The 27,725-nt window shown below is 37.4% G+C and overlaps 1 protein-coding gene across 1 annotated transcript in view; it reads right to left on the minus strand.

Annotated features, from left to right (window-relative positions):
* LOC105491788 (phosphoglucomutase 5) overlaps positions 1-27,725 on the minus strand; it is a 179,925-nt gene that overhangs the window by 147,204 nt on the left and 4,996 nt on the right. The window contains exons 2-4 of the mRNA XM_011758449.3: positions 11,023-11,185; positions 4,820-4,966; positions 1,785-1,910 (exon numbers count right to left, since the gene is read on the minus strand). Of these exons, the coding sequence (XP_011756751.1) occupies positions 1,785-1,910; positions 4,820-4,966; positions 11,023-11,185 (436 nt within the window). The remainder of the gene's footprint in view (positions 1-1,784; positions 1,911-4,819; positions 4,967-11,022; positions 11,186-27,725) is intronic.

Raw genomic sequence — 27,725 nt, forward strand, 5'->3', positions numbered from 1 at the left:
GAAATGTTCTATCTTGATTGTGATAGTGGTTACATGACTGTATTTTTTGGTCAAACCTTATCAAACTGTATACCTACCAGGAGTAAATTTACTGTATATAAATTATACCTCAGTAAACCTAAGTTTAAAAAGATATGGTATCCATGAAACATAACTAGGATGCTATTATTAAAAGAGAGAATCTTTGGAAAATACAAACAAAAGTTTTGAGAAATTAAAAATATAATGGTAGAACTGAAGGACTGGAAGATAAAGTCAAGGAAATTTCCCAGAAAGTAGAACAAAATAAAGAGATGAAAAATTGGGGAGGAGAAGGGGAAATAGAATAATTAAAGGATCAGTTCAGTAGGAACAATAATCAAAATGGTTACTAAATAGCAATTCAAAAACTTTTCCAGAGTTAAAGGGCACAAGTGTTCAGACTGAAAGGGTCCATCAGGTGTCCAACACAATAAAGATAGAGTCCCACACTAAGATCCATTATTGTAAAACAGAGGAACACTGAAGACAAGTCAAAGGTCCTAAAAGCTTCCAGAGAAGAAAAAGGAAGACAATGGATTAAAAATCAGAACAGCATTGGATTTCTCAAGTTTAATATAATAGCTATAACACAGTGGAGCAATGCTGTCGAACTTCTGAAGGAAAATAATATCCAACTTAGATTTCCATATCAGTCAAATATTAATCAAGAGCAAGTGTAGAATAAAATATATACAATGTTTTATTGTATATATTTTAGATATATGATACTTTTCAGGTATACAATACTCAAAATATTTACCTACCACGAGCTTTCTCTCACAGAGTTCCTGGAGAACATGTTCCTCCAAAGTAGGAGTAAATCAAGGTGTCGGACAAAGAAACCAGGGAACAGGACATTCAACATAAGAGATGTGTAAAAAGAATTACTACCATGATGATAAAGGGAGATTCCATGATGGCAGCATGCTCACAGAGCAACCAGTGCAGAATGGGGCAGATCAAAGTCTCCAGGAAAATGAAGTGAAGGGAGATTTAGACACTGGGGGAGAGCTTGAGGTTTAAGAGTGGTAAATATACTTGATTAAAACCAAGCAATGAGAAAACAAGACAATTGCTATTTCCAAGGAAACCAAAAACTTGTACTGTAAAGGAAATATAATTATAGCATATTGCATGGCTCAGCTGTGTTGTGGTAATGTAAACACTAGATACTGATCTTACCAAACTGATGATATAATTAGTGAAGCATGCTTGGATTCCCTAACTGGTGGGTGGAGAGGTGGGTGGTGGGTGGAAAGGGTGAAAAAGAGCTGCAGCTCCAGTTTCCATAGTATGAAATCAGTAATGCTCAAAACTGAAAAATCAACAAGAGTCTGTATATCCATAATATTTAATGATAGGGAGACAAATACAAAAAAGAAACAGCTGAAAAAATTGAAAAACTTTAACTCTGGAAGGTAAATGGGAGAAGACAGAAGTTGGGTACAGATTTTTTCATAATAAATCTTGAACTACTTGACTGTTTAAACTATGCCATGCATATGATCAAATAAATAACAGTTTTACTATACTGCACACTCAAACATGCATAACCTCAAACTCATTTGCTCAACTTTTGTTTTCGTTTACATCCAAAGACAGAAATAAGGGTCCTGAAGTTTTCCAGAACATTCCAAACATCTGAACATACACATGTTGTGTTAATATCTATGAATCCAACTTTCCTCCTAACCGCTGAAACCCAACGGGTGTAGAGGTCTCAATATTTCCTGCCCACTGATTGGAGAAAACCACGAGCTTACCTCCATGCATTGCATCAACGCGAATCTTCAGTTGGCTGGGCCCAGTCAGCAAACTCTTGATGGCATGAAAGTCAAAGATGGTCCGAAGGAGGTTGAGATAGATATCCACTGGGTCCACTATCTCCACTAAAGATAGAAAAACAAAGGAAAATGTCATTGACTGTACCCATGAAAGATACTTGGAAGCATAAAAAGAATCACTACCTTAACAGCATGAAATTCTGATCACAAGCCCATCATATCCCTAGACATGATGTGGGAAGTAAAGTGCCCATTTGTTGACGAAAATCACAAATCAAGGCACAATCAAGATACTACAAACTTTTCAAGTGCTCAGTGGGTATAAATGATACCGAGTTATAAATTCTTCTTTGCAAGGAAAAAATCAACCACAAGAATAAAGATAAAAATGTGCCCTGTTACTCCTGCCCCCAGTTCCCCGCCCCCCAAAAATGCACACAGCACACATCTCAATGTTTAGAGGCATTTTGGCATATCCAGTTGCCTTTCCTGTGGGGGCTGGCCAAAGACTGACTCAGCTGGTATGAAACAAATCAGCAAGCGACCTCAGTAGTGACCCCTATTTTCCAAATGCCATTGTGCCTACCAGATTCGAGTGCAGAATTGGTGATGAATATATTTCTGAGTTTGCATGAAATCTCATTCATGCCCAATCTCCACCCAATTTCCAAGTGAATGGCAAATATCTAGAAATTCTCATTAAACACAAATGCTCTCCAGCTTCTAGCACCACCCAGTAACCAGGAATCCAAAAAGTTTTATTCACGTATTTGACATACCAAAAAGCTCAGAATACATTTTTCATACTTGTCAATCAGTATATAACTAATGCTCAGAAAGTACTTGTCCAAGAAGTGGTAAATCAATTCTTTACGTGCTAAAATTTGTCTAGGAGCCCTGCTTTTTTAAATTCATAGCCAAATTTTGAAACTTAGGTATATTGTTTTCAGATTTTTCAAATACATACTACTTTGAAACCCTGAAATACTTTTAAACTTGCACTGAAGATACTACCAATCCGCTTTCAATAATTTTTAGTAAATCCAGGTGTGATATTTAATGGATGAGATCTTAATGTGCCATATAATATTATCCCTTCATCTGATCAAATACATATCTAAAAATATTTTTTCTTGCACTTAAGTCAATGTAATCTATGTGTCCATTCAAATAATTATATTTGTAACATGGGTACTTTTTAATTATCTTTTTACATGAGGAGCATAATAGTCTATAAAGTAATTAAAAATTAATCCATATAAAGTGTACACCTAACAATGGTTAAAATGGTAAATTTTGTTATGCATATTTTACCACCATAAAAAAATTAATCTGTAAGACAAAAGTTTATGCCCTGAGTACTTTGTAAGTTTTACTCACTCTACATTATAGGATAATATTTTTGACAATTTCTTTCTGGCTCTTCAATTCTTAAACCACTTGCCTAAATACATTTGGTATTTATAATAGGCAACACACAGTACCAAACAAATGTGAAAAACGAGGGAGCAAGAAGTCAGGAAAAATTGAAAGTTCACATCAATTAGTTCATGCTCTTGACACTTCAAAGTGAAATGCAAAGGAATTATTTCTACTTAACACAAGCTTTGCTCAACACTTGAACCAGCAAGAATACAGCACATAAATTATCCCAAACGATTATCTCCAAATTCTCGGAAGCCAAGGAATCCCTCTACCCACCTCCTGGTATCAGTAACATTTTAGAAAATTCATGCAACTAGCAATGTGGCTGCAGCAATGAGCCTGAATGAGAGCTCACGAAGATTTGAGTCTCTTGGACAACTATAAAAATTGTGAAGATACCAAAAATAAGCCCAGTCCTTCTAACCTTATGTAATTAGCATATTGAAATCATTTTGCTTAATACAATGTACACCTTGCCTTTAATTGTCCAGCCATCCCATGCGTGTGCACGCATATGCCTGCGCATTCTCCCAGCTAGATTAGCAAAAGCAGGCACTGTTGCTTCCAGTTATTATCATGGCTCTCTGTAAATTTGTGCTCATTACCTAAGCAAACAACTGACTCAAAACCTCTCAAGAAAGACTTGGTAACATTGGGCCAATACTGTGACCCACACACAATCCATTTAAAGCTTTTCTCTGTCCCTAAAATATCACATGGACACAAACCAGGTATTTCATCTTTTAGGCTAAGTTAAATTACTTCTAAAATGAGGATACCATCTTAATACAAACTGTATCCAAATTTATAGTAGCACTAAAAAAATAAAACGTGTTAGATCTATTGCTATTTTATGCCTTCTAGGAAAAAGCAATAGGATAAAATATAAGGGGGAAAATGATATACACACACATGTTATTAATGTTGTCATATGGTTTAAAATTAATCTATAAAATAAAAAAACTATTGTCTGAGTACTGTAGAAGTTATATTTGCTTTACAATATAAGATAATAGTTTTGACAATATCATTCTGGTTCTTTAATTTTTGAATCACTTGCCTAAATATATTTGGTAGTTACTGAATTCCTTTGTAAAATCTCCTAACACAGTGCTTGGCATAGGGTAGGTGATCAATAATTATGCATTCAATAAACTGATGTATAATTATTCCAAGCTTGGTTATGGCTTAGAAAAGAAACTCCTACCTTTCATGAGAAATTTAATAACCCCACTGACTTGTTAGGTTCCTTCTTAACTAAGGCATTCCAGCATCTTCACCTTAATTGCTTAGACAAGTTTTGGCAATTCACAGCCTATTCTTGGAATGTTATAATGAAGTCAACCATAAAATTTTTCCTATATTGAAAATGATACCAAGTTTGGGAAGTGGTTTTTGAGAGTTTCCAGTTCTGAATATCTTGGCTGCTCTCATGTCTTCTCTCTACACCACATTAAGTTTACACATATTTATCAAGAGTCACCCCTGAGATTGACAATGCAATAATTTTAATGAGTGTACTTCCCTACAGAAACCAGTCAGCCCCATCCACGTGGTTACTCTGACTTCTTCAAAATAAAACCTGTTACCTCTGAATGGTTTGAATTTGTTCTCTAGGTCAAATTCTTGTCTTCCTAGTCGAGATAGGTCGATTCGGAGATCAGGACATATAGCATATTCCTCAATCGTTTTGCTGATTTGGTAGATTTTGTCTGAGACAACATCTGGTGCAGGACCTAAAATTTGAACACCAAAAATACACGTTTTTAAAAGTCTCATGAATTTCAAACAGAGAAATGTTACCATCCTCCTCCACCAGGCAGAGAAAGATTCATTTGTTCTCTAAACAATGATCAATGGTTCACAGTTCTGTTAGCCTTGACATTTCTTATACTGTACTCATCCACCTTGGGGGAAATTTGGTCAGCCTCACCTGTTCTATGTAGACTAACAACGCATATGTTTGTTTATTTGTTTTAATCCACTTCTAAGTAGTGACACATCTTTCCTAAAAATAGTTTCACACCTGCCAGGGAAACCTGGTTACGTAATCAGCTTTATTCAGGATATGAGACACAAACAGGATATGCATTTGACAGAAGTGAGGGATTCCAGATTTACACTGCAGCTTCCCCAGTGCACCTAGAAGAGGAAACTATGCTTTCTCCTGCTGCCTAATTGATGTGTGAGCTTAGCAGGGTAAGTTAATTATTTTCCCCAACTCACAATCTCTAGTCACTTCCCAGTTTCTAAAATGAAGCTCAACTAAAAATAAATGATGCATTTCCTCGAAAGGCCAAATTGACAAGTAGTATTAGACTTTAAATAAATTGAACATGAAATCAATACTTGTTCATCTTTTGGGATTTTGCTTTTTTTTTTTTTTTTTACCTTGTATATCTTAATACAAGCCATTTTAGATTTTTGTTTTTTTGCAACAAGGTTGAAAAACAAATAAGTAGATTGAAAGATCTAAAGTATAAATAATTGACAGATGTATAGCTTTCTGTATGAATCTTACTTGTCAACTATACTGTAACTTTCTACTGAACAAAAATTGTTTCTTGATTTTTAAAATATCTCAGTCCTTAGAACTGCATTGTCCAATACAACACAATAAAAGTTACTAGTCACATTTAGCTGTTGAGCACTTAAAATGTGGCTAGTCGAAGTGTGCTGTAATTGTAAATACACACCAAATTTCGAAGAGTTAGTAGAAAATGCAATAGATTGCATTAATAATTTTTATATTGATGACATGGTATAATAATATTTTAGATATAGTAGTTTAAATAAAATACAATGTGAATTTCACTTGTTTCTTTTCCCTTTTTTAATGTGGCTACTAAAAATTTAAAGTATGTATGTGACTCATAACATTTTTCTCTTGGACAGCGCTGCCTTAGAGTGTAGCACCATCACCGTATCCCAATAAATGCTCATAAAAAAGAACAGCAATAGTCCTAGTTTAGTAAGTGGGAGAGAAGACAGCCCAGAACATTTTACCAACAATTTTCTTGTTGTGTGGGAAAAGTGAAGACCTCAAAGAATAAACATAGCCCTTTGCTTCACTCCTTACCATTTTTTACCCTTCAACGAAACTTAAAGAATAGGTAGTCTTATTTAGTTTTTGCATTATTTTATGCTTGCCAGATTACAGAATGCATGAATATCTCCCTCCACTCCCTACACCCCAGGCACCACACTATGTTTTTGGCTGTGTCCATCATTTTCAAGTCCCTGAGTTTTAATGCCAAAGCACACTGGTTTCCAAAAGTAAAGCAAGTACTGTCTCTCTAGATAGTTGTCTATGATGCCGTTTAACCATCCATGTTGATAATTTCAGAGTTCATCAACAACTTCTGAATTCCTTGCCAATTTCTAAGTTCTCTGATGTATATCTTCCACTCCAATGACTTTCATCATATGCACACCAAAAATATGTACAATTATAACATATATTAAAATAATTGTGTTTTAAAGGATACAGCAAATCTACAGGGACTCATATAAAAATAAATTTTAAAATGTTAAAAAAGAATACCCAGAGATTTTAAAGTGCATAAAATAAATGAAAAATTGAAAAAGCTTTTTAATTTGAGGTAGTCCCATTTATTTGTTTTTGCTTTTGTAGCCTGAGCTTTTGATGTGATATCCAAGAAATCATTGCCAAGGCCAATGTTCAATAACTTTTTCCCTATGTTCTCTTCTAGGATTTTTATGGTTTCAGATCTTACATTTAGGTCTTTTATTCATTTGGAGTTTATTTCTGTGTATAGTATAAAATAAGGGTCCAATTTCATTCTTTCACATTTTTGTTTTCCCAGGCACCATTTATTGAAGAGGTTTTTTTCTTTCTTCATTATATTCTCTTGGTGTCCTGGTCCAAAATTAGTTGACTATATACGTTCTGATTTATTTCTGGGCTCTCTATTCTATTCCATTGGTCTATGTTTCTGTTTTTATGCCAGTATCATACTGTTTTGTTTTTACTTTAGCTTTGTCATAATATAATTTTAAATCAGCAATTGTGGTTCCTCCAACTTTTTTTCCTCAGCAATGTTTTGTTTTTTTGTGGCTCCATACAAATTTTAGTATTGCTTTTCTATTTCCATGAAGAATGTTATTGAAATTTTGATAGGGATTGTGTTAAATCTGTATATTGTTTTGGGTAGTATGAATGTTTTAATAATATTAATGTTTTTTGATCCATGATCAATGACCACAGGATATCTTTCTATTTATTTGTGTCTTGTTCAATCTCTTTCACCAATGTTTTATAGTTTTCAGTATACATTCACCTCCTTTGTTAAATTTATTCCTAAGTATTTTTTTGATGCTATCATAAATGGAATTGTTTTGATAATTTTCAGCTGGGTCATTATTTATGTATAGAAATGCTACTGGTGTTTGTATGTTGATTTTGTATCCTGCAACTTACTGAATTCATTTATTAGTTCTAAAAATTTGTGTGTGTGTATCTGTGTGTGTGTGTGTGTGTGTGTGTGTGTGTGTGTGTGATCTTTGGAATTTTCTGTATTTAGGATTATATTGCCTATAAATAGACATTATTTTACTTTCTCCTTTCCAATTTGGATGAGTTTTATTTATTTTTCTTGTCTGATTGCTCTTGCTAGTACTTCCAATACCATGTTGAATAGAAATAGCAAGAGTGGGCATCCCTGCCAGGTACTAAATAGTGGAAAAGTTTTCAATTGTCCCCAGTTGATTATGATGTTAGCTGTGGGTTTCTTCAAAATGGCCTTTGTTATGTTGAGAAACTTTCCTTCTATACCTAAAGTGTTAAGAGTTTTTGTCAAGAAAGAATGCTGAACTTTGCCAAATGCCTTTCCTGTACCAATTGAGATGATCATATGGTTTTTATCTTTCATTCTGTTTAGCCAGTCTTGCATGTCAGGGATAAATCCCACTTGGTCTTGATCCATAATTTCTTTGATGTGTTGTTGAATTTGGTTTTCATCAATATTTATCAGAGATATTGGCCTATGGTTTTCTTTCCTTACAATGTTTGTCTGGCTTAGGTTTCAAGGTGATGCTGACCTCATAAAATGTGTTTGGAAGTATTCCCTGTAACTCTATTTTTTGGAAGAGTCTAAGAAGTATTGGTAATAATTATTCTTTGAATGTTTGATAAAATTCAGCCATGAAGCCATCTGGTCCTAGGCTTTTCTATTTTGGAAAGTTTTTAATCACTTCTTCAATTTTTTATTTGTTGTTGGAGTGTTTAAACTTTGTTTCTTCCCAATTCAATCTTGATAGGTTATTTTTTCTAGAAATTTATCCATTTCTCCTAGGTTCTCCAATTTGTTGGCATAAAATTGTTCATAATAATCCTTTATGACCATTTTCATTTCTGAGGTATCTGTTGCAATGTCTCCACTTTCATTTCTATTTATTTGAGTCCGCTTTTTTTTAGTGAGTCTGGCTAGGAGTTTGTAGATTTTATTTTTTCAAAGAACCAACTTTTGATTTTATTTATATTTTCTAGTTTTTCTGTACTACATTTTATTAACTTCTGTTCTGATCTTCATTATTTCCTTCCTTTTGCTCACTTTGGGTTTAGTTTGTTCTTTCTTTAGCTCCTTAGGGCATAATGTTAGTCTATTTATTTAGAACTTTTTCCTTTTTTAATGTAGGCATTTATTGCTATAAACTCTCTTAGAACTGACTTTGCCACATACTGTAGGTTTTGATACATTGTGTTTCCATTGTCATTAATCTCAAAATATTTTTTAATTTCCCTCTTGATTTCTTCTTTGACCCATCTTTGACCCATTAGCTCGTCATAAACATGTTGTTTAATTTCCACATATTTGTAAATTTTCCAAGATTCCTCCTGTTATTGATGTTTAGCTTCATACCATTGTGGTTGGAAACAATACTAGACATGATTTCAATCTGTTTGAATTTGTCAAGATTTATTTTGTGGCCTAACATATAGTCTATCATAGAGAATGTTCTATGTATGCTAGAGAAGAATGTATATTCTGCTGTTGTTGGATGAAAAGTTCTATATAGGTCTGGTAGGTCCATTTGGTCTAACGTATAGTTCAAATTTAGTGTTGTCTTGTTTTTTGTCTGGTTGATCTCTCCCATTGTTGCAAGTGGGGTACTGAAGTCCCCTATTAGTGTTATATTGCTGTATATTTCTTCCTTCATGTCCATTAATATTTGCTTTACATATTTAAGTGCTTCAGTGTTGGATGCATATATATTTAAAATTGTTTATGTCCTCTTGATAAGTTGAACTCTTTATCATTAAATCATGACCTTCTTTGTCTCTTGGAACAGCTTTTACTGGAAGCCTGTTTTATCAGAGATCAGTATAGGCATCTCTGCTCTCTTTTGGTAACTCTTTTCATGGAATATCTCCTTCTATCCCTTTACTTTCAGTATATACCTATTCTTAAAGTTTAAAAATGGGTCTCTTGTAAGGCAGCATCTAGTTGGATCTCGTTTTTGATCCACTCAGCCATTCTACATCTTTTGATTGGAGAGTTTAACCCATGTACAAGCAAGGTTATTATTGATAAATACTTACTCCTGCCATTTTGCTAATTGTTTTCTGGTTACTTTGTAGATAATTTATTCCCTTATTCCTCGATTGTTGTCTACCTTTGTGGTTTGGTGGTTTAATTTTCTGCTTTGTGGTTACAATGTTGTGGGTTTTTTTTAAATATTCAACATGAATACACTTTGTTTGGATAATGTGTAAAACGTCTGCAAGGAGGGATAGATAAGTTTTCCCTTCAGAATGCACTGTTTTGCCTGGGATCAGGAATAATTTATAATGGTAACTGTTGCTGGTTAAAATTTGGCTCCTACCCACATTCATGCAAACTCAGTGTTCTAGATTAAAAGAGATTTAAGAGACTTGCCAAGCAAATGCATGGTCCTTAGATGTATCCTGATTTGAATAAAACAGCTATAAATAATAATAATGTTATTTTGGGGATTATTGAAAGTTTTGACTATAGATTAGTTTTCAGGTGGTATCGGAGAATTAGCATTATTATTGTTAGGTATGTTAACATGGTCATGCAGCAATATGTCTTTCTTTTTAAGAGAGGCATACAAAAATATTTGGGTGTGAAATGTTCTTATGCTATAATTTGCCTTAAAATTCTTCAGAAAAAAAGATAAGCAAAATAGAAAAACAAGATAACGGGTACATGTTATCTATTTCTTATTCTCCCTATTTTTGTGTGTGTTCAATTTTTAAAAGAAATTTACCCTCATACATATATTCCACCCCCTTCACTAAGGACCCCCAAACTATAAATTGCTGTAAGTAAAAGAAAAAGTGAAATAATTCTATGATTTTTGAGAGAATGTCAACACTGTAGGAAAATGAAAGCCCAGGATTTGGGCTAAAAGTCATTAATCTGACCCTGATCAACCCTGTGGCCTTCAGCAGTAACTCAGCCTCTCAGGCCTTTGATTTGTTCATGTGTAAAATGAGGGTCATTGTCATTCAGACAACGACCTTCAGGGTATGTTTTAATTTTAACATTCAGAGTCCTTCCATATCAGATAAGCATCAACTATTCAGTTGTTTGTGTTGAGGAGTATGGGGGACCAACAGACTCCCCAGATGGGTTCATGAGCCCGTTATGCCACTTCCTTGTTGGATTACTTCGGGCACCTCACTAAATTTTTCTGAGCCTGGTCCTCTTCACCTTGTTTGTCTATCATCAAAGGGTCACTTTAAGACTATAATAATATAAGAGGAAAGAAATCGTGATTATTAAGCATATTCTGAACCACATACCTCCATTGGCAACATTAAACTTCACTCCAAACTCGCCCCCTGGTCCTCCAGGGCAGTGACTGGCTGTTAGAATGATTCCACCAGCTGCCTTGATCTTCCTGATAATGCAGGAGACGGCAGGTGTCGACAAGATTCCATTCTGTCCAATAATCAGTCGTCCAATCTAAACCATCCAAAAAAAATAAAATAAAATCAATCCAGTTGCTTGGGATTAAAGGCATTTCAATAGGAAAGTGCCCCAGGCTCTGTTAGCATACAGCCAATCTCTTGACAAAAGGAACAGAGTGGGCTTTAGATTAGGGGAGGCAGAGTAGGGGGAGCTCTGACATTGTCTCTCCTTTCTAATGTCTCTAAGACCATTTGGGGCACCCACATCTAGTAGTCAATTATTAACCTGTAAATAGGATATGCTTCATTGATCTTCAGTAGTTTGAAACATCTGCTTTTGATAACTGAGGGATTAACTTGAATCACACAAGAAGTTCTTAGTTTGGTACTGACTCAGAAACTATGCCTGTACACATGCCAGAGATTACAAGAAAAAAAAAAATGGAGTGCTTCTCTGCTTCTTCTGCTTACTCTAACTTAGAACAAGCTCAGAAAGCAAGGGGACTGATTTACTACAACCTCATCATCTGTAGGCATGTTTTAACTGTAATCTTCAGGAATGACTGTTCTCCTGAAAGTAGGAATTCTCTTTCTGCTGTTAAGTGACAGCATGTGCTGGAGGCATTGGAGAAATTACCCAGTCATGCTAAGTAGAGATCTGGAGGTCATCTGTGGATGCAACCAGATTCTTTCGAGAGCTACAAAACTGACTTTTTAAAAAGTCAGCAACACAGCCCTGAAGAACATTTATTGCTACACTTTGTTTTAAAATTGGATTCAATAGCATCCAATCTAGTAGTTCTCAATATTTCTACAAAATAGAATCCCTTATGAAACTTTTTTAATCCCAGTACTCAGACTACATTCCAGACTGATTATATTGCGATCTCAAGAGCCCAGCATTAGTAGTGTTAAAACTCCACAGGTGATTCCAATGTTCAGCCAAGCTTGGTAATCAAGCCCCCTTGTTACTCAAAGGGCTGGCAGCATGGGCATCACCTGCGAGCTTGATAGAACTGCAGAACCTCAGCTGGGTGTGGTGACTCACACCTGAAATCCCAGCACTTTGTGAGGCTGAGGTGGGCAGATCACCTGAGGTCGAGTTCCAACCTGGCCAACATGGTGAAACCCTATTGCTACTAAAAATACAAAAATTAGCTGAGCATGGTGGTGCACGCCTGTAGTCCCAGTTACTCTGGAGACTGAGGCGAGAGAATCGCTTGAACCTGTGAGCCAAGATGGCACTGCTGCACTCCAGCCTAGGCTGCGGAGCGAGAAGGAAAGGACAGGAAATGAAAGGACAGGACAGGAAAGGACAGGACAGGACAGGAAAGGAAAGGAAAGGAAAAGAGAAAGGAAGGAAGGAAAAGAAATAGGAAGGAAAGAAGGAAGGAGAAAGAGAAAAGAGAGAAAAAGAAAGAGAAAGAAAGAGAGAAGAGAGAAGAAAGAGAGAGAAAGAAAGAGAAAGAAAGAGACAGACAGAGAGAATACCGAACCTCAAGGACCACCCGAGGCCTACTGAATAAGAACCTGTATTTTAATAAGATCCTCTCCTCTCTTTCCAGATAATTCATTTGATAAGTACTGATATAACCCACAAGCCAAAACAAACTTTAACATACAGTCCAACAGCAAAGTTGCCCTGGCACCATCATTGCTAGAGGTCAGTCACCGACCAAATATAACAATCAGCGAGATCAGGGGAAAAAAAGATACAGAAGAGATTAAACACACACACTCACACACACACACACACACACACACACACACATCCCCCCCACCAAAAAAAAAAGCTCAAAAGCAAAGCGGTCTTGGGATGATTTAGTATGGAAATCCACAAGATCCCCAGGCTACATATTTTCAAGTAGAGGAGACAGATTATAAACAAATAGGCAATAATAATAATAGTTACTAGTGGGGTACATATTAGAAAGAAATTAGACTGCTGTAATAGAGAATAAAGGATGTCAATTTTAATAATAACATAGTAATAATAGCTAAAGGAGCTTAGATTTTATTCTAAGTACAACTGGAATTCATTGAAAGGTTTTAAACAGTGGAAGTGACCTGACTGCATTTTTAAACATCATGTGCTGAGCAGCCCAAATAGTCCTATTAAAAAGGAAGTCACATCAAGTCACTAAAACATTCCAATAGCTTTCCTTGTCCCCCACCAACTCAAAACAAAGCCAAAGTCTTCACTGTAGTCTACAAGGCCCTACATAATCTGACCTCCATCACCTACCATTCTCCACTGCCCTCACTCTTCTGTTCCAGCCACAATGGAACAGAAGAGCTATTCCTCAAACACACCAAACATGATCCTGCCTCAGGGCCCTTGCATTTTCTTTTTCCTCTGCTAAGAATACTTGCCCAGATATTAACATACCTGCCCTCTAACATCCTTTGGGTTTCTGTTTCAATGTAAACTAATCAGAAACAGCACCCTTGACAGCCCTATATAATACTGTAGCCAGAAGTCCCTAACTTTTCTATTGTTTCCTATTTCCTTCACCCTGCTACAAATTTTCTGGATCACACATATTGCCATCTAATATTTTCCATATTATTTTTTTCCCCACTGTATGTAAGGCCCAAGGACTTTTTTTTTCACTGCTATATCCCAAGAACCTAAAACAAATCTGGCATGTGGTAAGTGTACAATAAATATTTGTTGAATTAATGAATGGAGAATAATGAATGAATGATGAATGGCTTCTCTGGGAGAAATACCTTGAAGTAGGGCAAGAGCAGAAAGAGGAAGATCAGATGGGAGACTCTTCAAGTCGAGTGTTGACAGAGTCTTGGACTAGGCTAGAGCCCACAGAAATGAAAATTAGTCATTTGGTTTGAGATATATTTCTGGAAGGAGGATGAACAGAATATGAGGTGGACTGAAATATGGAAGAGACGGGCTGTGGTAAACAACCTCCAAAATGGCCCCAGTGGTCCTTGCCTTTTGGCATTTGTGCCTTTGTGCGGTCCCCTCCCACACTGAATGGTGCAGATCTGGGTAATCAGTATATATTGCAGAAGTAATTGTGTGTGACTTCCGTGGTGAAGCCATAAATGGCATGGACACTTCTGCCCTGCTCTCTTGGACTGCTCTTTTTGGGAGAGGCCAGCCGCCATGTCATGAAGACGCTCAAGAAGCCCTGTGAAGATGAAGCAAGGCCGGCCAACAACAGCCAGCACCACCTTGCAGCCAAGGGACTGAGCCATCTCACAGTGGATCCTCCAGCCCCCGCCAAGCCTTCATACCACCAAACCCATACCAACATGTAACTGTCACTTCATGTGAGTCCCCAAGCCAGAATACCCATCTCCTATCTCATAGAAATAATGAGAGATAATAAATATATGTGCTCACACATATTACCATCTAATTTTCTACATTATATGTTTATTTCTCCACTGTATGTAAGACCCAAGGACTTTTTTTTTTCACTGCTATATCCCAAGAACCTAGAACAAACCTGGCATATGGTAAGTATACAATAAATATCTGTTGAATTAATGGGAAAAAATGAATGATTAATGGTTGCTCTGGGAAAAATACCTTGAAGAGTGGCAGGAGCGGAAGGAGGAAGATCAGATGGGAGGCTAACAGCCAGCACCACCTTGCCAGCCAAGTTACTGAGCCATATTGCAGTGGATCCTCCAGACCCCACCAAGCCCCAACTAAGCCACTAAGTTTCATGGTAATTTCTTACACTGCAATAAATAACTAATATAGGAGCAGTGAGAAAAGCAGTCAAGAATAATCTCAGCTTTCTACCTTTCATAACTTAATGGATAGTGGTGCTATTAATCAAGTCAGGAAAGAGAAAGGACAATAATTACCCCTATATTATTATCCAAAGTCATGATGAATTTTTTTCCATATGGTCTTGCTAAAATTTATGTAGTCATTCAACTCATTTTATTGAGTATCTACCAGGAAACAGGTAATATGGAAGAACCTTCTGATATAGAACTGAATATAATTTAGCCACTGCCCTCAAGTAATAAGTCTGGAGAATCAAGAATTTGAAAAATATTGTAACTTTTGTTCGAAATTTTCTCTCAGCCATTTAAAGGGAAAATTTTGAAGATTGTATAGTGGTGACAGACTGGGATAGTAGTCCACAAAAACTTAGGATGCACTTTCATAGCGCAGAGTTGATGCTGAGGAACAGCTGCCCAGCCAGGGGCTACATTTTCTAACCCACCCTTGCATCTAGGTGTGGCCACATGGTGCATTTGGACAATGGGTGATAAACTAGTATGAGAATGAGAACAGAAGTAATGTGTGTTTCTTCTAGGCTGAGGATATTAGAAAACAGATATATCATCTCTACACTGCTTATTTCTCTTCCTACAGATTCAGTACAGGTAATCATGTGGATCTGGGCAATGCCAGAGTCACAAGGAAGGAAGGAACCTGGGTCCCAATCCCATTTGGTAGACAAGAGTCTTTGCCCACCAGGGACATCCTCATTGGACTATTGTGTGAGTGAGAAATAACGTTCTATTGTTTTTAAGGCAATAAAAATTGCCTACATTTCAGGTTTATTTATTACAACCACCCGCATTTTCTTAAGCAGTAGCGAAAGAAACATAAGCAATAGTTTAATGCTAAATCAAAAATATCAAATGCAAAATTATTTTATGCTATTACAGTATAAAATTATGCCCACTTTGGGGCAAGGACTTAGAAAAATGCAGAACTAAACATGTAAAGTTTGTTAAGTAGGAGAGATTATAAATTTTTATCTTATTAAATTTCAGTTATTTTTGAAAAGGCAATATGCATTCTGTTTAAGAAGGTTAAAGTGAGTAATTACACTTGAATAAAGTTTCAACCTGAAATATTTTAGTTATAATTGGAGAATTAACAGAAGATTAAATTCTAGATATACAGAAATTTTACCTATGTGAGATCTGCTCATTAACCCATCAATACCAGAGAGAAGAGGTATTGCTGGATGTTGTCCTATCATCTGAGGGATAAGTACTGGAGGAGATGTGAGAGTGGGTGATGGGGCTTCTAAGGTAAGACACAGAAAATTGTGAAGATATTTGTATCCCATATGGACATTCACCAAATGGTGACCTAGGCAGAGGAGGATTTTAATAATAGGATGACCAGTTCTGTGGATGTCAATAAGTGTCTTTCCCCCAACCATTCCTGTCATTGTCCAATGGGCTCATGAGCAAAGTGGCTGATATGGTTTAGATGTTTGTCTCCTCCAAATCTCACGTTGAAATGTAATCCCCAGTGTTGGAGGTAGGGCCCAGTGGGTGATGTTTGGATCATGGGGGCAAATCCCTCACGAATGGTTTATCACCACGCCCTTGGTGATAAGTGTATTCTCACTCTGAGTTCACATGAGATCTGCTTGTTTAAAAGTATGTGGACCTTCTCTTTTGTTCTCTTGCTCCCACTCCTGCTGTGTGATATGCCTGCTCCTACTTTGTCATCCACCTTGAATAAAAGCTCCTTAGGCCTCACCAGAAGTCAAGCAGATGCTGGCACCAGGCTTGTACAGCCTTCAGAACCATGAACTAACTAAACTTCTTTTCTTTATAAATTACCCAGCCTCAGGTATTTCTTTATAGCAATGCAAGAATGGTCTAATACCATGGCCGTCATGGCAGGGATGAAGGCTATGCACGGGCTCAACAACATGGACTTTCACTCACCAAGGCTGACCTGGCTATGGCCACTGCAGAGTGCCTACTCTACCAGCAGCAGGGACCAACACTGAGTCTTCTTATGGTACCATTCCCCAAGTGATCAGCCAGCTACCTCGTAGCAGATTGGTTAATTTGGGCCACTTCCATCACGGAAGGTGCAGCACTTTGTACTTAGTAGAATAGACACAAAGAAGAGGAGATATGAAGACCAATGCAAAGACTGGAGTGATGCAGCCACAAACCCAGGAAGCCAAGGAATGTATTCTGCTGCCAGAAGCTGGAAGAGGCAGGGAACAGATTCCCCCTAGAGCACCTACAGAGTGTGGCCATGCCGATAGCTTAATTTTGACTTCTGGCCTCCAGAACTGTGAGAGAATAAATTTCTGTGGTTTTAAACCACCAAATATGTGGTAATTTGTTATGGAAGTCCTAGGAAATGAATGCAAAATTTGCAACCTAACACAAAGTTTGTATTAGCTTCACAAGGCTGCTATAACAAATTGCCATAAACTTAGTGGCTAAAGGCAATTAAAATTTATTCCCTTATATTTCTGGAAGCCAGAAGTTCAAAATCAAGGTGTCAGAGGGGCCTGCCTCATCAAAAGGCTCTAGGGGAGGATCCTTCCTTGCCTCTTCCAGTTTCTGATGGCTCCACATATTTCTGAGCTTGTGTTCACATTACTCCAATCTCTGCCTCTGTTTTCATGTCACTTTCTTCTCTGTGTGTCTATGTCTTCTCTTCTATTCACCTCTCTCTGCCAATTATCCCAGGATAAATGTCATCAGAAAAGGTATGGCTTTCAAGATCTAATCATTGATAAAAAGAAAGATAACTTTTGGAAGCCCTTTTGTATAAAGAAAAAGCACCCAACTTGAAGTTAAAAGGCATAGGTATGAGTCTTAACTCTACCCCTGACATAGGATCATTTAACTTCTCTGAGGCTCTATGTCTTTATCTGAAAAGCCAAGAAAGAAGAGGATTGCTAAAATCCACCGAAGATCAGATTCTACAAACAAAAATTCTTTGTTAAATTAACTATGACACAAATTATTCTATTGTCTTCCCCAAATCCCACAACCCCCTCCAACATTTAAAATTCATCTTTAGATAGCAGATTATCCCTTAAACTACCATTTGACTCTCTGAAAAAGTTCTAGAAATACTATCCTCTGTCAATGCAGCAGACCGCTACCTTTCAAGGAAAAAATGGTTTACTTACATAATTAGCCTTAGTTTTGTTTACAGCATTGAAGCAAGCAATATCTGACTTTCATTCCCCAGTGAAATCCAGACCACAGCCCAGGGAGGACCAAGCCATGGCATTCTGCTGCTCCCCACTGAATGTCCCACACCATAGGGTCTGGCTTTGGCTGGAAGAAGGGCAACTTCACCCAGTCCTCCAGAAGGTACACACACCCAGGTAGATGTTACTGCCACTAAGGGGCATTTCCTTCAACTCCCACATGGAAAAGGGGGCAAAGTGGACCCTAGTCCACTGTCACTCACACACACACACAGGAGGCACACAGATACACATCCCAGGATCCACATCTATCACATATATGAACATTATCACACAGACCCTGCAGACACATCTGTGAGGCATATGCATTCCCAAACACACAGACAGACTCAGGATGAATTTGTTCCTACCCAGCTATGACTTCTAAAATGCTTGAGGAAATGAACACATAGTAGAAAGGAGTGTGCAATTATTTCCCATGACGCCATTGCTTAAGAACTCTTTATGTCTGTCCTTCTAATGGCACCAATGCCTCCCATCAAGCCTTAAACCTCACCTAAATTATGTCACTGGGCTTTTTCACCTGCAAATGGGCATAGTAGGTGCCAAGGGAATCAATATGCCCTTTCACATGCCTTAGACTAGTGTCCCAAGAAAGATAAAATGTTATTCTATTCCTTTACATATTGTGCCATATACAACTATGGTTTTTTAATGATCTTATTTCTGACAGCTGTATTTCTTCAGAACATCAACAACTTCTTTCCTAAATTAGTTTTAGTATGAGTTCAGTTTCTAATTAGCTCAAATTAAAGTCCTAGAGAGCAGCGAGGTAATATTTAAACACTCAACCTAAAATCTCAGAGTAGGTGCATAATTTTGACTCTCAGTGAGTTTTTCCTGTGACATAACACTCGTGAAAGCAGGATTGCTTTCATGTGTGAACTCTCTTAAATCAGACTTACCCTTTGTGATTCTCTTTTAGCTTTAAATGTCATTTAAGAAAAAATAAAGAAAAGAAAATTAAGCATGACGTTCTCCAGTACCTCTGCTTACTGTGTTATAATCCCTATCACTCCCCAAGTGAATTGGAGAGAGTGAAGACACAACGAACAGAAACTTCCTTGATGCTTCACAGAGGAAGTGTTCTCCAGGACCACACAGCCTCCACCATGTCCATCTGTAAGTGCTGTTGCAAGCCATACACAGAAAGATGCTTGTTTCCTGTCTTGTCGGTTAAAAACAGAAACAAAACACTGGAAGAAACCCCAAAGCCAAGCTGCCATGGGTTGCAGAGTGCCAGCCCTTAAGTAGTGTTGTCCATAGGTAAACAGGAGACAGATAAGGGCAATTTCAAGAAATAACAAACTCAAGGCATGAATGTGGTTATTCAAACATCAAGGGACTTCTTCATTTGCATTTGGATAATTGTGCAGTTATATGATTTGTTACATGGAGACCAGCTGGAAGTAAGAGAGCTCATCCTCAACTTCCTGTACCTATGGAAGTCTTTATACACATGCTGGAGAGAGAGATGAGAGTTCATTAGCATCAAAACAACGTGGATTTCACAATCAATTCCTAATATCTGAACAAATACAGAAAAGTCACAGGCATCTAGAAGTACAGCCCAAGTTCTGTTCTTCAATCGGCCCACCCATTTCTCAAGATTTCATTGAGAAGATCAAGAAATCTAATCTTCCTTGGATGCAAAATGGAGGTGGTAAAAATTGGAAGTATGTCCTTCCTGGTAATTAGGCAATTTCAGTACGTAGGAAGTACTCTGAAATCTTTAAGGTAACAAGAAAGGGTCCCACTTGTTGCCATTTTATGAGGTGACCATCCCAGCTGGATCCCAGGATAAGAACTACAAGTGTCCATTGGGTCTACCTGGGTCTGAGTCAAGAAAGCAGAGTACCCTGAAGTAAGCTGAGATTTGGGGGTTCAATGGGAAAGAACGTAAGAATTGACTTTGCCACCTACTGCCTGAGTGACTTTGAGCAAGATCTCAAATCCCTATGTATCTCGGTTTTGTTATCTAAAAGATCACGTGATGGAGGATGCAAGGAAGTAACACAGGCAAGACCCAGTTTACAGTGTCTAGTACCTAACAGACTCTTGACACGTTTCACTTGCCCTTGAGTCAATCTTTCCATGTCACTGAATATTCTTCCACAACATGATTTTAATGGATATAGTCTTCCATTATTTAAATGTACTATTACTGACCAATATAAAAATGTTCTTTTACCTCAAATTGTTATATGTAAAACAAAAACATGTTTGAGGACTAAACCCACACTGTGGTATAAATTAAACTGGATGTAGGCCAGGCATGGTGAGTCACACCTATAGTCCCAACACTTTGGGAAACCAAGATAGGAGGATGGCTTGAAGCCAGGAGCTCAAGAGCAGCCTGGGCAACATGGCAAGACCTCATCTCTACAAAAAATAAGAAAACTTAGCCAGCCATGGTGGCGTGCACCTGTAGTCCCAGCTTCTTGGGAGGCTGAGGTGGGAGGATCCATTGAGCCGAGGAATTTAAGGCTGCAGTGAGCTAGGATAACCACCGCACTCCAGCCTGAATGACAGAACAAGAACCTGTTTCAAAAAAAAAAAAAAAAACCTAAAAACTAAAATCTGGATGTAGTTTGCCAATAACTAAACAGCAAATTAATTGTAATATGCTTACATATAAATGATGTATTTATTCTTTAATCATAAACCTGCTCACTAAGAAGCTGCTGAAGTCCATGGTAGTGACAGGTACATGTCTGCATCCTTGTCCTGACCTGCATCTTCTTTGATTGTCCCCATCTGTGTCTCCAACTGGCACTGCCGAACTGGCCTGCTACCTGATCAATGTTGTTGAGCTCACTGCACAAAGCTGTTCTTAAAAGGTAGATTTCTGCCTGGAATAGTCATACTCACACCACTTAAATTCCTTACTCCTGATCCATCCAGCTCAGCACAAGTTCTATTTATTGCCATAGAAACGTAGGTCATTTGGAAACACCTCCTTCATTTCTATGGAATGTTCAAACATTTCTGACATTTTGGACTCTGTTCTAGCCTCTTGTTAAATATATCCAGAAAAGAGACAAAGCTTTATGGAGAGGTTATGTGCACACATATGCTATAGAATAAACTATCTAAATGCTTAAAAATACTTTCCATCTGGCACCGCACCTTAATAGGTAGACAGAAATTATGTATGTGTCTATCTACCTATATAGGTACACATAAATACATATCCCCAAAACAGAAACTCATTCTCTTATTTATATATAGGTAGAATATAGGTGAATATACATATACCTTTATAGGTAGAACAAAAAAAAACCCTCAGCCTCTTTAGGGCCATGCATTTTCTCTGAGTAATTGTCACAATTAATTAAAATACATTTGTATACATCTTTAGATAAATTCCATCAGACCAGTTTCTGTCCGGTTGGAAAATAATAACTGCCTATTTACTAAGTGCCCCTGCCCCCATACTACGTTCCAGTGAACTAAAGACCTCTGGCAATCATAGATTTACAACTCAGCAAGATTAAACAATTTACTGTTATTTATGACAGCCAAGCTGGATCTTCTGTATTATATTCCACATTAGCATCTATCACTTTACATTTGGGAGATCCTGTCCAAAAAACGATTATGCCTCCTAACCAAACATTCAGCAGGGCTGCAGGAACAGGCCCCCTGACAAACATCCTGCCAAAGTACTTTAAAGCACCGTGAGCTCCTGCAGCTGTGCATTTTCAGACGACTCAGCAGATTAGCGTGGAGTCTCTTAGCCTCTGCTTGGTCTGTTCCTTTCAGTAATCTCTCACATGGCCCAGTCCATTCGGTTTGAAAATCCTCATGAAATGAGCAGATTAAGATCTGGCTTCAGTAGGGGGCCATGGGTTGGGCATGGAGGGGAGAGCCTGAGCCTCAGAAAGGTTTCAGATGGAAAAGCATGGCACTGACTCAGCTCATGCTTAACAGGAAATAATGCACAGACCACACCAAAAAAGTCCTTTATGTTGTGTGAAAGTCTACGCTGAAGCAGCTGCTGCCACTTCATGTACTGAGTGCGCATGTGTGTGTTTGTGTGTGCATGAGTGTGAGTACGCATACAAATGTGTGCTGGGATGGGGAGGAGATCACACGTTCAGCAGTCATCACCTCAGCCTTAGCTAGCAGCATGGAGAAATGCCAAAAGTCAAGAGGAAGCTGCACCAAAGCAACTGTGATCACCACATCAGCAGGCGCCTTCTGGTTAGTAAAGCTACTGGGACTAAAACACACACACAAACTCATCCTTCTTTTATTTTAATCAGAGTAAAATATTTTTATAATAATTGTATTATATGAGTAAATAAAATAATTCATAATGCTGTAACCCATTATCACATTCAATCCTCCCAACAACCCTAGAAGATACACAGACAAGTATTATTACTTTCCCTATTTTTATAAATGAGGAAATAAACCCCAGGAGGTGACTTCCCCACAGTCATGTAAGTTGCAAACAATAGTATCATGATTCAAATCCAAAACTTCTCCTTTTGTCTTCATTATTGTTTTAATTTTGAAGGTAATGCAAATGCACGTATGATCTTTTAAATCCAGAGATGTATATGGGATAGGAAAAGGGACTCTCCTTCCCCATCCTACACTCCCTCCACCCAAGCGATACCCACTGTTGACTGGAGTATGTTTTTCTAATCCTATTTTCTATGCCTACATAATATAGAGAAAAGCAGGATTACATTACACACAATATTCCAGTCATTGCTCTTTTTCACCAACAAGCTATCATTCACATCTTTTTCATACTACGTATAAATTTATATCCTTTATTTTAGTGGTGTATATTATGTGGTTGTGTCATAAATTATGTACCTGTTCTCTGTTGAACATATAGATTTTTTTTCTGAGTTCTTCCTTAGCAAAATGCTGCAGTGAGTACCCTTGTACACAGAAGTTTGTACATTTATTCTAGAAAAATCTACAATATAGTTTCTTAGATTAAGAGATTCCTGGGTTATTAAGACAACTACTCTATTAATTTAGATATATACTTCCAAATTGCCTGGCCAAAAAGTTGTGGCAATTTAACTTCTATAAACAGTATACAAACATGACAATTTTCCAACACCTACACCAACTCTGGGTAATTTCACCCTTTTTTACAAGTTGATGGATTGTTTTAATTTATATTTCTCTGGTTATTAATAGGGTTGGCCACCTGTTCATGTGTTGGTATTGATGATATTTGTATTGAATTGTTTGATTTTTCTTGATTTGGAAAACCTTTTTACGTCATAGATATTAAATATTTGTTGTAAAACTCTCCTTCCAGTATTTTGTATGTGTTTTGTCAAGTAGAATAAATTCTTGTCCTCTGATTTCAGATTCCTTTCTCTTTCCATTAAAAATCCCTAAATGTAAAACTGGATATTGATAGCTAAAAACCAGGATGTTTACTAGAGAAAAACAATACAAAGGCAATAATTAAATATATTTATACAAAATACCTACTAGTCTAAACTTCAAAAGAGAAAGTAAAAGTCAAATGCTTCCATGACTTCAGACTAAGAAAAAGAACTTTTGAGGTTGAATGTTCCTGAAACTTTTCTTTTCATACAACTACAGACATGACTCCAAAAGTTGATGTCACTAAAAATGTAAGATATGAAAGATATTTGAAGACTCAGAGAAGGTGGATTTTCATTTTAACGAGTCACATATATATTCTAGATATCCTCTTATTTGTAACTAAGAGAGTCAAATCAGATGAAAGAATCTAAAAATGTCCCTTTGACTGTGGTAAGTAGAAGTAGTGGAGGTGTATTGGCCAAACCTTGAATGTTTGTGAATTAACTCTTAAGGCTATAGGCTGACACAGGCCATTGAAGCCCTAGCTTTTTATCTTTAATTTTAAAATCCCTGAACAATTTATACTAATTTTTCTTGTCCATTATTTCCAAATAATCTTGTTTAAATGCTATTACAGTGCTTGTTCATGTTACTGTTGTCTAACAGAAGGGTATCGGGGCCTTAAAACTGAGAGAGTTAGGATTAATGACTCCAATACCTATGCTTGGACTTCTCCAAAAGTGGGTTCCAACTTCTTGTCCTCAAGTCCGTATAGAAACTAGCAAACTTCCAGAGTTCACAAAAGGCTCAAAGAGAACAGATGTTTTATAGAAAATTCTTAGAGCAAGTTTCACACATAATGTTGCTGATGTGTGTCTGCCTTTTCAATAAACATCACTATGCTTTATCACAAGATTTAATAAAGCAGCTTAGTTAAAAATGCCATCTGGGTCTCTGGACACATTAAACAAAGCTTAAAATAACCACTCCAGCAACTGGGAGGACCCAGCTGTTCTCACAACCTCTCCCACTCCTTCTACTTCCCCATAAAAAGAGTGAATGAAGACCACAGACTAAAAGCATCCAGAATGAACTGACACAAACAGGGAGATAGGTGGAGCCAAGGGCTCTAGTAAGTTTGCTGTTGTTCACATAATAGATTTGCTAATTCCACAACTTCGGGATGGGGATTCAGAAAGGGAAGCAGAAAGAGGTAAGAGAGAATCATGGAAGGGCTCATTCAAGTTTTCTAATGTATCACAAACCTGTTCTCTCCCTAATGTCTGGACTATAGTAGCCCATTCCACTCACCTATTCTGTAGTGAAGTCCAGTAGAAAATATAAAGCAATCACCACCCAGTTCTTTCTCCCTTCTAGAGATGAGATGTTAGCCACCCAATCCCAGACTCTCAGATCCATTCCAGGAAAGAAGCCCTAGGCATTGAAGCATAGGTTTTCCTCCCTCCTTTCTTCTACCCTTCCTCCTTCTCTCCCTCCCCGAGCCACCACCACATCCCACTTTGCTCCACTTCCAAATCTTTGTTGCTTGGTTTGGGGGCCACGCCAAGATTTGTTCCCCAGATAGTTCTAGTAAACGCCAAACCAAGTATATTCTCATTCTTTAGAGCAACGAGCTTTTCATGGCCAACTGGAATCAAATACAACCTGCACAAACATCTATCCAGAGGACAATCCAAGGCTCCGACCGAGCCAGCCTTCTGCATACCACTGTATTTCAACTTCCTATTCACAAGACACTGAGACATTCTTGAATTCTGTAAGGTGCACTGCATGTTAATACATTGCTGCTCATCATGTGGCCAATATAGGGCATGACTAGTCAACAAATTTTCTCTTGGCTAAAACTTGCAACAAAACTGTAAGTTGTTTACCAAGGGGCCCACTACAGGTTATATTCAATACATACAGTCAAATCATAATTATCTGAGGTATATTCAGTTGATCATACGCCTTTATATTTCAGTAAAAGTTCTTTACATTTCCCAGTGCTACAATGTTACAAAATGCTTTCATGTGCAGTGCTTCATCTGATTCCCAGGATAATTAAATGATGCTGTCATACCTGATTTTTAGATGAGGAAATAAGTGGTTTCTGGGTATTTCAAGAGGCTAACGCATCTGCCCTCCAACTTGTATGTGTAAACCAAAAACAAAATTCCAAGGCCCTTCAACCATCTGAATGGACTTTGACTCTTTTGTTCAATATATGGCAGAGCTAGGAAAAGAAGGTGAGTCTTCCAGCTGCTGATACAGGGTTTTTTCTGCCATACTCCATTACCTCCAAGGCTAAAATCAAAAGGCGGTGTGGTTATCACAAGAAAAAAATCAGGTTTGGATTTCCCAAATGTGTATGTAGTGTTTGGTGATTTATGTTAATTTAACCTATTGTTCTTTTGGGTTGTAACAGTCAGACTCCATTTTTGAAAACAAAACAGAATCGATTTTAAATGCTAAATTCTTGATCATTGCTGTCTCGTATGGTAGCTACTAACCACTTATGGTTATTTGCATTTCTATTTTAATTAATTAAGTAAAATGCAAAATTCAGTTCTTCAGTTGCTCTAGCCACATTTCAAGTGTTCAGTAGTCACATATGGCTAATGGCTGGAACAATGCAGATTATAGAACAGTTTCATCATCAGAGAAACATCTATTGAACAGTGGTATTACATAATGTCATCTCCAGAGAAAGAAGACTTGTAGAAAAGGTCAGAAATAACTGGGCGCAGTGGCTCACAGCTGTAATCCCAGCATTTTGAGAGGCTGAGGCAGGCAGATCCCTTGAGGTCAGGAGTTCAAGACCAGCCTGGGCAACATGGTAAAACCCCGTCTCTAGGAAAAATACAAAAAATTAGCTGGGTGTGATGGTGCACGCCTGTAACCCCAGCTACTCAGGAGGCTGAGGTGAGAGAATCGCTGGAACCCAGGAGGTGGAGGTTGCAGTGAGCCAAGATCGTGCCACTGCACTCCAGCCTGGGTAACAGAGCAAGACTCCATCTCAAAAAAAAAAAAAAAAAAGAAAGAAAAGAAAATGTCAGAAACATCTTGAGGCAGGTCCAATATTGAAGGTGATTTAAGAATAAGAAAGAAGAAGAGAACAAAGAAGCGGAAAAGAAGTTGCCTTAGGTGTACCCAGCCAGAAAAGGACAAAGGCATTCCTGTGGTCATTGTGTTGTATTTTAGCTCTTAAACTTTTTAAGAGATTAGAATAATTTGATACATAGAAGATCTAAACCGCTGAAGAGGCTCTGAAGCAGATAAAAATAGAAAGAAAATAAAAAACTAATTAGTTACCAATTAAGCTTAACCACAATTCATTTAAACTATACTATTTACTTTTTACATGATTGGTTTTTCTCTTGCTCTATAGTATGACATAGTTTATATTTTTAAAGGGGAATTAAAATATTTCTGGAAATTTTTAAATGTAAGTTCACATAGCCACATAAAAACTGCAGAAACAGATAAAAACTATCTTCTCATTTATTCCCTAATCCATTCAAATTAAATATAAAAATCCAAGCATCCACAGTGGTATTTAAAAAAGCAAAAGTGAGACAAAACAAAATTCCTTTGTCACCTGTGGAGGTGGTTAACTCACTAAATCTTCACTCCAAACACCAGTAATTTTGAAAAGACAGAAATAAACATATGCTCTGCCTTTCCAGAAGGAACTATGTTTCAGGGTAGCCAAATAACCCAGTTGTGAAGAAAATGGTCTGCTTATAGAAAAATGCCAGCTAAAACATGTAGATAGAATTAGAGAATTAGAAATTCACCATTTTTAAACCCTAATGAAATAATCATCTCAAGCAAGGATGATTAATAAATGCTAAAACAATCAAGTAGATATTGATACAGAATATAACTGAATATACACAGTACAAAGCTCATGTCACAGACTACTGATTTGACCCAAGGGGGAATATAATGGAGGAGATAGGCAGTAACCACCCTAACCTTGTGATCATCTCAGCATCACTAATGATGGGATATAAATACACATTATTGCCTATGAAATATTCTTTAAAAAAAGAAGTTGAACCTGAATCTAACTAAACCTTGCAATGGGTTGAACGTGTATGTCTTCCCAAAATTAATGTGTTGAAATCCTAACCCCAAAGGTACTGGTATTAGAAGGTGGGGCCTTTAGGGGGTCATTAGGTCATAAGGACAGAACCCTCATGATTGGAATTAGTGCCCTTATAAAAGAGGCCCCAGAGAGCTAGTCTCTCCCACTATGTGAGGGCCCAGCAAGAAGGTCAATCTATGAACCAGAAA

This window comes from Macaca nemestrina, chromosome 14, assembly GCF_043159975.1.
Source record: "Macaca nemestrina isolate mMacNem1 chromosome 14, mMacNem.hap1, whole genome shotgun sequence".
Lineage (NCBI taxonomy): Eukaryota > Metazoa > Chordata > Mammalia > Primates > Cercopithecidae > Macaca > Macaca nemestrina.